This window comes from Chelonoidis abingdonii, chromosome 2 (genome assembly GCF_003597395.2).
Source record: "Chelonoidis abingdonii isolate Lonesome George chromosome 2, CheloAbing_2.0, whole genome shotgun sequence".
NCBI classification, from domain to species: domain Eukaryota; kingdom Metazoa; phylum Chordata; order Testudines; family Testudinidae; genus Chelonoidis; species Chelonoidis abingdonii.
The window spans coordinates 262,599,535-262,613,492 of record NC_133770.1 but is presented as its reverse complement, the minus strand read 5'-3'; the positions used below and the strand labels follow the sequence as shown (position 1 = coordinate 262,613,492).

The window sequence follows — 13,958 nt, the reverse complement described above, 5'->3', positions numbered from 1 at the left end:
GGGTTCTGAGGGCGGCAGTCGGGGGCAGGACATGGGGGGGGGGGCAGGAGGGGGGGACAGGCTGTTTTGAGAGGCACAGCCTTCTCTACCTAGCCCCCAATACAATTTTGCAACCCCGATGTGCAGGGCCGGCTTTAGGAAGTGCTGGCCTGATTCGAACAGTTTCGACGGGGCCCCGTCAGGGATGACTAAAAAAACCACATAAAAAACCACGTGGGGCTTGTACTCACCGGGTGGTGCTCCGAGTCTTCGGCAGCACTTTGGCGGCGGGTCCTTCACTCACTCTAGGTCTTTGGCGGCACTGAAGGACTCGCTGCCGAAGTGCTGCCAAAGACCTGGTAGGGACCTGGTTGTTAAGATTTTGGCAGCTCATCACTGCTCACCCTTCTCTGTCCCATCCTATGTCTGGTGTCATCATTTCCTTTGGTTGTTTAACTTAGCCTGAATGTGCAAACATTTATGCATACGAGCATTCCTAATGAACTGAATGGGACTGCCCACATGCGTAACTACTTATGTAAACTACTGCTTGTAGAATCAGGGCTTTAGATAGTAAACTCTTTACGATAGAGACTCTCTTTCTCCCTTCTCCCCCCTAAAAACAAATATCATATAAACTTATTGATCTCTTTCAAACAACAACCGCCATTAATAATATGGGCAGGGGAGGCATGTGTCAGTCCCAGGACTGTTAAAGCTTAACATTATAGCATTACAGACAGACATCAAGAGGGACTGAGTGTGCTGTGTTTGGGATCGGCTCCACTTTGAAATGAGGGAAAAAAAGAAAAATAGAGATATACTTAGCTAAACCGAACTATGGCTTACGAAAGGTGAAGAACATATGGGGCATGTTCTGATCTCTGTCACACTAACAAAACACTGAATTAATTCTACTGAATTCAATGGAGTTTTATTAGATTTGAACCAGTGTAACTAACATTAAAATCCAGTCCGTTGTCTTTAGCAGTAGATTCATAATATGGAAAGTTAGTGAGAGGAGTGTTAAGTATTAAAAATAAATGGTTAAAGCTAAGTTGATAATAACAAAATGATACTAGGGATAGGCAACTTGGCCCAAACCTCAAATTATGCCAGAAATTTGGAAAAAATCCCTTTCTCCACATTAATTTATTATGGATCCCTACTGAAGTTTGTTTTTTAAATTTTGGCTGCACTCAAACAGTCAGCGTCCCCTTGCCTTGCGCAGTGCTGAGAAACAGTATGTTATAGACAGTTTTGGGTGATTACTTGCAAACAAATAATTTTCAGGGAAGCAATTCAGGGAATCTAATGTAACCACATGGGTTTTACACTTGTGAAAGCAGTGAGTTCCTTGGTCAGTCTACTGTCTTGCAAGACAGAATTCCATAACTGTGAGCCAGCTGCTGAGAAGAACCTGTCACCCGTGCTTATGATAAATACCTTATGCTCCAGTATTCCTAAGGAACATGGCAGTCTTGGAAACAAATAGGGCTTCTGTAATAACTGGGGCATATCCCAGTACTGGGCTTGAAGATCAAGATAAGGACCTTGGAGCAGATCCAGTGTAGCATGTAGAGCCACTGCAGAAATGTAGCAGCCCATCCCTTTTACTGACCCTTAACAGGCCTCTTACTTTCACTAAAATCCACATCAGATCTAACAAGGTTTGGCAATCTTTTGCTAGGATTTCTGACAGCTTCATAATACACAGCTTTTGTAAATGGAAATCATGCCTCATCAATCTGTTAAATTCTCTGAGGGGGTCAGAAAGTATGTAGACAAGTGTGGTACAGTCAATACAGTGTACATAGACTATCAGAAAGCCTTTGACTAAGTCCATCACCAAAAGCTCCTAAGCAAACTAAGCAGTTATGTGATAGGAGGGAAGGTCCTCTCATGGATCAGTAACTGGATAGGAAATAAAGGGTAGGAATAAATAGTCAGTTTTCACAATGTTGACACATAAATAGCAGGGTCCCCCAAAGATCTGTGCTAGAACCTGTGCTGTTCAACATATTCATTCATAAATGATCTAGAAAAAGAGGTGAACAGTAAGGTGGTAAAATTTATAGTTGATACAAAATTACTCAAGACAATTAAGTCCAAAGCTGACTGCGAAGAGTTACAAAGGGATCTCACTAAAGTGGGTGACTGTAATGGGGTTCTCAGTTGGCCGAGGGGCCTAATGATTAGCATCAACTCAGTCGTAGGGGAGCCTGGACCCACCCACTCCACCAGGCTCTGATCCAGGGCCCTAGGAAGGTTAGCAGTGTTCAGCCTCCAGGAGGGGCCCTCTGAGCTACCTTTAAAGGGTGACCAGGTGTCCGGGTTTCGACTGGAACACCTGGTTGAAAAGGGACCCTGGCGGCTCCAGTCAGCACTGCCAACTGGACCGTTAAAAGGCCAGGTAGCGGTGCTGCGCCACTAAGGCAGGTTAGTCTCTACCTGTCCTGGCTGGCACCATGCTGCACCCTGGAAGTGGCCAGCAGGTCCAGCTCCTAGGTGGGGGGGTCGGGGGGGAGCATGGGGATCCATGTGCTGCCCCGATCCCAAGCACTGGCCCCGCGCTCCCATTGGCTGGCAGGGTGGTGGTGCCTGCAGGTGAAAGCAGCGCGTGGAGCCTCCTGCCCCCTCCTTTTCCCCCCGTCTAGGAGCTGGACCTGCTTGTTGTTTGCTGTTTTTGGGGCACGCACAGAGCAGTGCCAGCATAGGTGCGGGAAGTAGGGGTGCAGGGGGTGGGGCCTGGGGCATGGTTCTGGTCTCGGCTGCTGGCCATGGACCCTTCACTGGCCCCAGCCCTGCTCCCAGGCCCCCAGTCCCAGGATCTGCTGGCCCCGCGCCCAGGCCTCTGCTCCTGGGACCATGGCTGCTGGCCTCATGCCCAGGGCCCTGCACCTGGCCCCGCAGATGGGGTCCTGGCTGCTGGCCCCTGCCCAGGGCTCTGCTCCTGGTCTCATATCCTCCCCTAGCTGTGGCCTCGGCCCCCTTACCCCTGTCAGTGTTCCCCCCTCCTGGAGACACAGCCCTGCTCCCAGCCTCGGGGCGTGGGGGGCTGACAGGGATAAGGGGGCTGGCTTTCAGCACCCCAACTAATAAAATTTTCCAGCACCACTGGATGGCAGGACAGGCAGGCTGCCTTAGCCCCCCTGTAGCACTGCTGACTGGGAGCCACCCGAGGTAAGTCCATGCCCCAACCTCGAGCCACAACCCCCTGCCCCAGCCCTGAGCCCCCCCAAACTCAGAGACCCCTCCTGAACCCCAAACCCCTCATTCCTGGCCCCACCCCAGCGCAGAACCCTCACCCTCTCCCTCACTCTAACCCCCTGTCTCAATGCGCAGACCCCTCCCACACTTCAAATCCCTCAGCCCCATCCCCCAGCCTGTAGCCCCCTCCTGCATCCCAAATCCCTCATTCCCCAGCCCCACCCCAGAGTCGGCACCCTCAGAAGGAGCGCTCGCTCTTTTCTACACCCCAACTCTCTGCCCCAGCCTGGAGCTCCTCCCGCACCCGGAATCCCATATTTATGGCCCCACCCCAGAGCCCACAAGCCCAGTAAGAGCCCTTATCCCCTTCCACACCCCAACCCTCTGCCTCATCCTAGTGAAAGTGAGTGAGGGTGGGGGACAGCGAGCCACAGAGGGAGGGGGAATGTAGCAAGCAGGAGACGGGGCCTTGGGGAAGGGGCGGGGCTAAGGTGTTCGGTTATGTGCAACTAGAAAGCTGGCAACCCTGGCTACCTTCCCTCGTTGCTTCCTTCTTTCAGCTTATGGTCCCAGATAAAGAGAAAGGAAAAAGGAAACCAAACTACCACCCCAGCTGAACTCCACACACAGTCCTGTTCCTTCAGGGAGCCTTCTCCTGCCCTTTTTGGCAAGAGCCTTCAGGGAACATCTGCACTCCTCCCCAGCCACCCCCTTCTGCACTGGATTGCTTTCTTTTCCACCCTGTGTCCAGCTGGAGTATTTTCTGCCAGGTTGGAGGGGTGGAGCTAGCTGGGCCAAGTATAATCCTTTAACCCCTTCCATCCCAGTGTGGGGTTTGTATAGAATGACAAAATGGCAGATGAAATTCAGTGTTGATAAGTGCAAATTAATGAACATTAGAAAAAGTAATCGCAACTATACATGCAAAATGATGGGGTTTAAATTAGCTGATACCACTCATTGTGGATAGTTCCCTGAAAATATACACTTAGTGTGCAGCGGCAGTCATAAAAGCTAACAGAATGTTAGAAACCATTAGGAAAGGGATATGAAATAGGACAGAAAATATCATAATGCCACCACATAAATTCATGGTATGCCCACACCTTGAATATGGTGTGCAGTTCTGGGTCCCATCTTGAAAAAAGATATATAAGAATTGGAAAAAGTACACAGAAGGGCAACAACAATGATTAGGTATATGGAAAAGCTTCCATATGAGGAGAAATTAAAAAGACTGGGACTGTTCAGCTTACAAAAGATAACGACTAGGAAGGACATGATAGAGGTCTATAAAAGCATGACTGGTGTTCTCATAATACAATAACCAGGGTCACCCAATGAAATTAATAGCCATAAGGTCTAAAACAAACAAAAGGAAGTGCTTCTTCACTCAAGACACAGTCACCCTGTGGAACTTGTTGCCATGGGGTGTCATGAAGGTCAAAAGTATAACTGGATTAAAAAAGGAGTTAGCTAAGTTCATGGAGGATAGGTCCATCAATAGGTATTATGGTCAGAGACACAACCCCGTGCTCCAAGTTCCATAAACCTCCAACTGCCAAAAGCTGGGACTGCATGAGAGGGGAAGGACCACACAAAATTGCACTGTTCTGTTCATTCTCTGTGAAGCATTTGGCACTGGCCACTACCAGAAGACAGAATACTGGGCTAGACTGGTCTGACCCAGTATGTCCATTTTTATGAGTTCTGGACTTCCCCAAAGTCAGAGAGGGACAATACATTTGGGGATGCCTTAGACCCAAGAAAGGTCAAGAACTCATGAAATTTAAAGAAAATGACTGGCTGGAGCCCAGCAGAATCAGTGTCAGACATAAGACTTTCCAATGAAATATTAACCAAGTTAGAAAGGCTTCTAGGAATCAGAGAGTAAACTGAAGGGCAGAGGAAGAGAAAGGTTAGGTTGACTGAAATGTAGAGGGGTTGAACTAGAAGAAGAAATGGAACAAAAGAAGGATTTCTCAGAATGTTCAGATACATTAGGATAAGCCTGCTTACGTATCAGGACCAAACCTTTTAAGAGTAATCACCAATAACTGATTATCTTAAATGCCATACCAATGCATTTTTTATATTAAAATGTTAAATAACTATAATCCACTGTAGCATCCTTAATCCAGTAAAATTCATTCAGAACTAAAATAAAACACTTGCAATGTTTTATCTATATGCCTCTATATTAAACAACATGTTTTATACACTTATTTAATTTATTTTTGTTCAAAATTTTGACTAGCCAATTACAATACTTCCTCCTAGTTTCAATTAGCAAAAGAAAAATGGAGAATTTTATTGGTATGAATGTAAAAGAAATACAATCCTTTTAAAACCATTTATTTTCATTTAACTGAACTGCCTTGCCATATTAAAAAAACATTTTAACAAAGGTTAAATAAAGTATTTCATGGCAACCGCTGCTGCTCAGTGCCTGTGTAACAAGAAACATGAGTCAGCCAAAGTTGTGCAAGTTGGTTTTCTTTCCCAGTAAGAGAATGTGGTATCTAAGACCTTGTCCTAACTCATTTTATCCCCAAGTGTAAGTCAAGTATGAACTAATGCCTGGAGGGAAGTCCCTGACTCCAAAAGTATGGATTATTTCCCATTTATCTTACAATCTGCTCTCAGAGTTCTTAAAATTCACTAACTTGGCAAGTCAGGAATTATCATGAGAAATGAAATAATTTCATAACTATGAAGTCATCTAGCATTCTATAAATCTGACACTCACAGGGCTTGTCCAGGCTTGGGCATTATTCTGACCTTTAAAAAACAGGTTGTGTTCAATATACAGTTCAGCCTGGAACAATTAGAAAAGTGCTACAACATTACAGATACAATATGAAGCCTTAATCAAGTTGCTGTTTTCATTACAAACAGACTTGAATTAATATCTCACTTTAAAAAACAAAACATTTTACACATGACAATATTTGCAATATTCTTAATAAACATGGCTTGCGTGACCTAAAATGGCTAAATATTATGTTGTTGACAGTTAAGATGAACCATTTTTCTAATGCGAATAGCATTTACAATGATTCCTGTCTAAAATTAATCACATGAACTAAATTTACATTTGGATGCAAAGGTTCTGAATATTTTCTGAAGAAAATTAGCTTATAATTGAACAGTGTATGGAAAACCTATGCTTCCATGCATCATCAGTGAAGCTGCCTCAGTTCCCAGTTTCAATCCTTAAACTTGCTGTCATGGGAAGGGCAGTGAAAATGGTAACAGAACAATAACATTCCAGAGACTATTGCAGCGGGTTGGGATAGCTTCAACATAACAATCTAGTGTCAACCCAGGAAGCGCTGAAAGGTTCTAAAATTTCATGCCACCCTTGTATTGTTGACCTTTTCATTCAGGTGTGCACTAGCTCAAAGAACTAGGGATTGCTGTCCTGTTCTTATGTTAGGCCTGCTCTCCTCAGTGAGATCTCTAGCTCTGTCTTGGCTTGCCTTTCCTTCTCCCTCCTCTTCAAGGCCTGCCTTTTCTTTCCCATTCCCTGTCCTTCTGCCAGCTCTGCACTGTTTCTTCCTCACATGTAACTGGTGCACAATGCAGTGCCTCACCCAAGGTGGCTGGTAGAACTACAGAAGATAAATGTTAAGCCTTGCCTGGCTTTCTCTCCACAATGTTGCCTCTCAAACCGCAGATTTTGGGTGTCTATTGGTTAATAATTTAATGTACATTAATTAAATCCTAAAGTAATCTAATTTCTTAGGATCCAGTTCTGCCATCTGCACTCAGGTTGAGTAGTACCTTACTCCACAAGTACACTAACTGAAAACTATGGTATTACTCACAAAACTAGCTACTACTCAGTGTGAGGATAGAAGAATTTGACCCTTTGATTGTAAACTGTTTGGAAAAAGGACCATGCCAGTGTATGTATTTGTACATATCGAGTGTAACACAGCCCTGATCTTGATTATTACTGTGCAGACCTTTGAATTTTGAAGGCTTTATGGTCAGCCACACTCAGTAGTAGAAAGTTCCCCACTCTGTGCCTATTCCTGCTCTCAATGAAGTCAATGGCAAAACTCCCATTGTCTTCACTGATGAAGGGTTGGGGCTTTAATGTTGCCATCACTAACCAAACATCATTCTGTGAACCCAAAAAGGATTTGTGTATGGGTACCAGCTGCGAAAACAATTTTTCACAATGTCCCCCCTTTCTCTTGGTATTTACCATCCATCCTCAAAATAAATAAACCAGATATCTTGGGTGTCTGCTACGGGAGTTGAAAGAAGGAAATTGTATAGCAGCAACAGCAGCTAATAGGAGGATGAGAGACAAAGTAGGTTTTGTTGTACATAGTCCTGTACCGCCAGTTGTCCAAGGTAACAAAGGTGCTACTCTGCTCATTATATAAAATTGTTTATAAAAATAAGCACAAGTTAAAGACAGAAAGCCTAGTACAAACTAGATTGTTGAGCTTAAAAGAACTGCAATAAGGGGGTCTTCAAGGTTCCTGATAATGTCATAGATTGGCATGCCAATGATCTGGAAGATTCTAGAAATGGGAGGAAACGTTCATAATTGAAATAATCAAAATGTGTTCTGTCTGGTTGATTTAATGGCCAATTAGAAAAACTAATTAAACAGAATTTGTAAAAAGCAACGAAGAGTCCTGTGGCACCTTATAGACAAATAGACATAGCCATGAAAGCTTATGCTCCAATACGTCTGTTTGTCTATAAGATGCCACAGGACTCTGTCGCTTTTTACAGATCCAGACTAACACGGCTACACCTCTGATATTAAACAGAATTTGTAGTGCAGGGTTCGCATCAGCACTTAGTGCATGGCAGGTTACAGCATTAGATTTGTATCCCGGCTTGCTGCACATTAAGAGACCAGTTAGAAAAGCCTTAACATTATCTTATCCCTTGCTGGGCTCAAGACATCCCTTATTAGCACAACAGCCCCCACCCTCACTTTAATGTATGCCTACACAATCTCCAACATCTTTGAAGCTTAATTCAGCCTTGAAATAAGTAGTCGCATTATGCTGATTGGCAAGGCATCTGCAACAACTTACTATAGGGCTGAGTTTGGTCCACCCAAGTTACCATGTCAATGTAAGGTATATGCTTGTTTTGCACACCCACTGACTGCCACTTCAGCACAACCTACAGTCAGTTTGCCACCTACATCTGTTTCCTAATTAGGGTGACCAGATGTCCCGATTTTATAGGGACAGTCCCGATATTTTGAGCTTTTTCTTATATAGGCACCTATTACCCCCCATCCCGTCCCGATTTTTCACACTTGCTGTCTGGTCACCCTATTCCTAATCAACCTAAACCTTATCACCTCTGAATTTGACTTATAGATCTCAGCCACATCCATGATAATTGTCCCCCTAAACATTACCCCTATCATACACATCAAGATTGGAATTTTCAAGGTGCCCAAGAGAATTAGGCACCCAGTTTCCACTGAATTTCTCTTTGGTTTCTTTAAAAATCTGATCCCAGATGTTTGGCTACAGAAGTACAGACTGACAAACAGGGTGGAAATAGGCTTTTAATGGTATATGGCTTCCTCTGTTGTGTGAATACTACATGAAGAACATACCCCAAAAAACTATGCACTGAGAAAATCAATTTCAAGAACCTGGCAAATTAATTTTTTTGCTTTGGTTCAGAAGCTTGAATTTTTATGAACATGATTTTTCTTTGGGAAGGGTGTGTGCATGTCCAGTTCTAAACTTGAATCATGCGTAAACACTTCTGGATTTCCTCATCCCTTTATTTATCTCTTATGTCTGATGTAGGTTCAGCATGTGGCTCCTGATGGAATTGGAAAACTAAAGATAGCTGAGCACATGAATAAAAACATAGAAGCAATGAATAAAAACTCCAGCTAACTTTAACAATTGCTGCATTTGTAATGCTGTTTCTGACATACCTGTGGGGACTTGTGAGAGCGCCAGCTGTACTGGTGACTGTGGAGACTAGCCAGCACAACATTTTCGTCAGTATCCACCTGGCCAAACCGCAATGTCTCCTGTGTGTCATTACAGATCACAAAATGGCTAAAGACCAACTCCTCTGCCTCCGGGCATTGGTTCTGAAAAAAAAAAGAATATGAAAGCCAACAAGCATCAGCTTAATTGCAAGATGTTTGGCAGCTGTCTGCCCAGTGGCAATTGTTACAATACAGAAATGCTGTAAGATCTGTTGTCATTAGCTTTGGTTATAAGGTATTCTATATTGCCAGCATAAGCACGAACAAGTGCTGGGGTCTAAAATGTGTATCCCAAGAATGTATTTTTGCTCTTCTACTGTAAATCATAAACATTCAAAGCTAGAAGGAAAATGAAATCTCCCAACTTTTAGAAATGACTAGTGCAAAATTAACATATGTAGGAAATAATGTATTCTATGGTGCAGACAATATACTAAAGGCTGAATATAAAGCAATGCTATTGTTCCTCCAAGCTTGATAAAAGATCTGCAAGGCTAACAGGACACATGTCCTGCTCCCCAGCTGCTTCTTTTACTTTGAAATGCTGCTGTGGAACATTCTGGAGCAAATATTTCCTCCCAGAAGGCTTTCTCTTGTGATGCTGCAACACTTCAAAGTAGCAGGACCGCTAGGGCTGCAACTTGGGGACTACTTCCACAAATCCACAGGCTGTTTTGAAAATACATCATGCAATTTAATGGCTCAACATGCAAAATATTAAACTGTCTAATACATTTTCATAACATCATTTTAACTTGGTAGAAGTACTCCCTGCTCAGTGTAGCAGTCCCTCCTCCACTCTTTGTATCTGGCTCCTTTTCAGTTCTGAGGTATCGCAGCAAAGCAAAGAGCATTCTGGGCATCTTTCCACCACTTATTCTATTTGCATGATGGAACTCCATGACAGTCAATATAAATTATCAAGCAACAGGGCTTTACTCATGCCTGCAGGCACAAATTGCAGTCTTCTGCACCAGGAGAAGCATTCACTGCCAAGGGAGAATTGGAAGCAATACTGCCGCCCTCCCCCAGGGAGGGTTTTGTCAGGATGGAGCCGCTGAAAAGTATACTCAAGGCTTGCATAGCAACTCTGCAAATGGAAACTGCCTGGAGGATGTGATGAGTACCATAGCCTTCCCACTTGGGCCACCCCCTCCCATATCCTCACCCATTTTCTGGGTTGCTTTCACAGTTATGCCAAATTGTTCCCCTGTAGAGGTTGCAAGTGGCTGGTGCCACTGTCTTTTTTCAGGTGAACTTTCTGCAACTGGGATATTTGAGCCTGAGACTGATCAGGGCACATTGTTTAGCTCAGCTGAAACAAGGAGTCGCTTAACTAAGTAATCCTTTCACCCCTAAATGGCAGGTTTTGGTAACACAGTGCTCTCAAACATTTTCACAGAGAAATCATCTCACAGATTCCTCTCCCGCACCCCCATCACAATTGTGCCAACTCTCTCCTTTTCCACTCGCTATCACATAACATCCTTGTGGCAAATGGAGCAATTGCTTACATGAGAAAGTAATATTGGAATACTATTTATGCAATTTTATGTATATAGCATATATAAATTATCACATTATTTACTTTTGGTTTTCATTTATTTTCCACCTATCTTTCCCTGCACATGCTTCTCTATCACTTGTTCTCTTCTTCTCTCTCTCTGTTGCTTGGTTGCCTTCTCCCCTCAACATATTGTCCAGTTGCTCCATTCCCATCTCTCCTTCCTAGGATATTTTTCTTCTGCTGGCAGGAAGCTCCAGGCTCACAGGTAGCTTCAAATCTTTGAGAGCTAATTCTATTTCCTCTACTCCCTGTCTTATGTAGTAGAGTTCCCTTGTAGAAAAAGTGAGGTTGGCTCCTACCATAAGCTACTTTCACAGCTTCCCAAGGTCTCTGACAACAATGTGCCCGGAAACCTGAAAAAAGCACCTGGAAGCAAGGGAGAGAGCCAGGAACATAAGACCAGACAGCTCTCTACAGACCACTAATGGTCCATGAACACAGTTTGGTACCTGCTCTTGTCACTGTGGGTCAGATTTTCAGAAAGTTAGGTGTGCAAAGATGTATGCCAAATTTAAACTTAAATTATGCCAAATTGTGCCTTTGGATGTGAGTGCCTGGCTATTATTGAATTCAGTGTGAGGTTTGTGTGCAAATCAAAAGGTAAAATTTAGCCCCTATGGTGACTCCATGCACAATTTAGGTAACTTAGCATTAAAATGACTAATTAAGTGCATTTGTGTACTAAATTATCTGGTTTGTGAGAGCAATTAAGTGTGTAACTGGACACTTAACTTCTGAAAATCTGGCCCTTTGTCATGAATTTCTCTTCACTATGCTACATATCTTCCATGAAAAATTAGTCAACTAAACTAACACTAGTCAAAGTCTCCCTTTTTGTAAGGAGTAAAACTCATAACAGAGCATCTGCATTAATTGTATTCAGCAGCTGATCTGGGTATACTAGATGTTGACATATACAGTGCCACTCCAGAGAGCAGAGTTTATTTTGGCACTCTCTAGTGATGGATCTATGACTTCTTATTGTCAAACTGCCATACCCATGTATCTACCACAAACATATATTTTCTTGTAACAGCTTTATAAAATGTTCTTTTGTAAAGACAGGATTTAAAAGCTAAGAAACTCAGTATGTTATTATAGTCAAACCTAGCTCAGACCTTAGTGAATTTAATACAACTTTTTTCCCCCAAGGAAACAGCCACTGGATTTGTCTTCTTGGTTCTGTAGCCAGAAGGCCTAAAACAATAGCACCACAAGGAGTTTGAACTTCTTGGAGTATTAATATGAAGCTCAATTACCATGAAGAGTAACTTCATGCATTTACTGACATGCAAAAATAATTCAATAGGCCAAGCCTAATTTTAATTTTGCGCCAGTGCATATATACAATTAATGATTGGCACCTGGGGCAACAAGTTTGCATTTAAGATGCCAGAATAGATGCTTTACAGGCTATGGGATTGCACAGCTTGGGTGTGTGACCCTGATCTAACATTGTATATATGTATCTAAAGTCCACAGATGGTTTCCATCAATGTGGTATCTGAGCCCCGCTACCAATTTTCAATGTATTCATCCTCACAACACTGCTGTGAGGTAGGGAAGTGCTATTATTCCATTTTATACATAGATTACTGAGGCTCAGTGACTTGCCTGAAGTCACACAGGAAGTCTGTGTGGAGCAGGGACCTGAACCTGTCTCTTCCAAATCCAGGCTAGTGCCCTAACCATTAGATCATTCTTCCTCTCATTACCTCCAAGGGCAGCATGCAGCACTGTTCCATCAGACTATACTAACAGCACTAACTATATTTAACGTCAAATACTGATAGCAGTTACTAGCATTATATGCTCGAAGTATTACCGGCATCTATTGTCTTTAGCAGCAGCGTTACTAAGACTTAGATACAAGTGGTATTTTAAGCCCTAGGTCATACTGGATTCTATTCACATAACTCAGGTCACAGGGCCCCCAGTAGAGGAAAGTTTACCTGAAGATAGTTGCAGTGGCACAAGATATCAGTCACCTGCTGGGGAAGAGGGGCTTAGAGGTGGTCACTGATGCCCCAAAGGAAAACAAAGGGGATGTCAAGAGTGACTTGTGGATGTGCTAATTCAGCACATCGCTCACGGAGCCTTTGCTGGTGGGTTCCTCCATATCTCACATTATTGTTGAAAGATATCTTTCTCCAGCAGAACACTGCCTACTCTCCCTTAAGTTAGTACCCTCTGAGGCACAGTGGGTGAGTTTAGCCCGAAAGCTGCTACTAATGTCTAGTGCAGAAACTCCTTACTTAATATTGTAGTTATATTCCTGAAAAATGCGACTTTAAGCAAAACGATGTTAAGCGAATCCAATTTCCCCATAAGATTTCATGTAAATGAGAGGGGTTAGGTTCCAGGGAAATTTTGTTTTTCACCAGACAAGACTATGTGTATATATATACATATATATATATAGAGAGAGAGAGAGACACACACACACACACACACAGTATGAGTTTTAAACAAACAATTTAATACTAGTACACAGCAATGATGATTGTGAAGCTGGGTTGAGGTGGTGAAGTCAGAGGCTGGGATATTTCCCAGGGAATGCCTTACTGCTAAATGATGAACTAGCATTTGGTTAAGCCCTCAAGGGTTAACTGGTTGTTAATGTACAAGGCAGCAGGCATGGAGGGAGGGGAGAGAGCATAGCAGACAGAGACATGAGAGCGAGAGATGCACATTTCTCCTTTAAATAGCTAACCCTAGTCTTAAGTACACTGCTTTGTTAATTAGATCAGCTTACTGAGATGCAGCTGCTGCCTGGAAGCTCCCTCAATCCTGCTGTGTCCCTCCGCTCTATGGAAATGGGGTAAGCGGGGTGCAGGAGCAGGGGGAGGGGGACACCCTGACATTCGCCTCTCACTTCTTCCCTCCTCCTGTATAGCAAGCAGGAGTCTCTGGGAGCAACTCCAAGGCAGAGGGCAGGAGTAGCACATGGCAATGGGTGAGGGACAGCTCAATGCCGGCAATTGTTAGCCTGCTGGGCAGCTGCAGCACAGGGAACTTAGGGGCGTGGGGAGCTAATGGGGGGCTGCCAGTCCACCCTGATTACAAGCCCCCACCAGACAGCTCCAATGGGCTGCACTTCCTGCAAGCAGTGAACAAAGCAGGCGGCTGCCAAATGACGTCGTTAGAAGCAAGCACTGCACAACTTTAAATGAGCATGTTCCCTAATCGATCAGCAACATA

The 13,958-nt window shown here is 43.7% G+C and overlaps 1 protein-coding gene across 4 annotated transcripts in view; it reads right to left on the bottom strand.

Moving 5' to 3' along the window:
• The window catches only part of VPS13B (vacuolar protein sorting 13 homolog B), a 996,761-nt gene that overhangs the window by 69,117 nt on the left and 913,686 nt on the right, over positions 1 to 13,958 (bottom strand). For all 4 annotated transcript variants that reach the window (XM_075063129.1, XM_075063127.1, XM_075063130.1 and 1 more), the window contains exon 43: positions 9,131 to 9,292. In XM_075063129.1, coding sequence (XP_074919230.1) covers positions 9,131 to 9,292 — 162 coding nt within the window. The remainder of the gene's footprint in view (positions 1 to 9,130; positions 9,293 to 13,958) is intronic.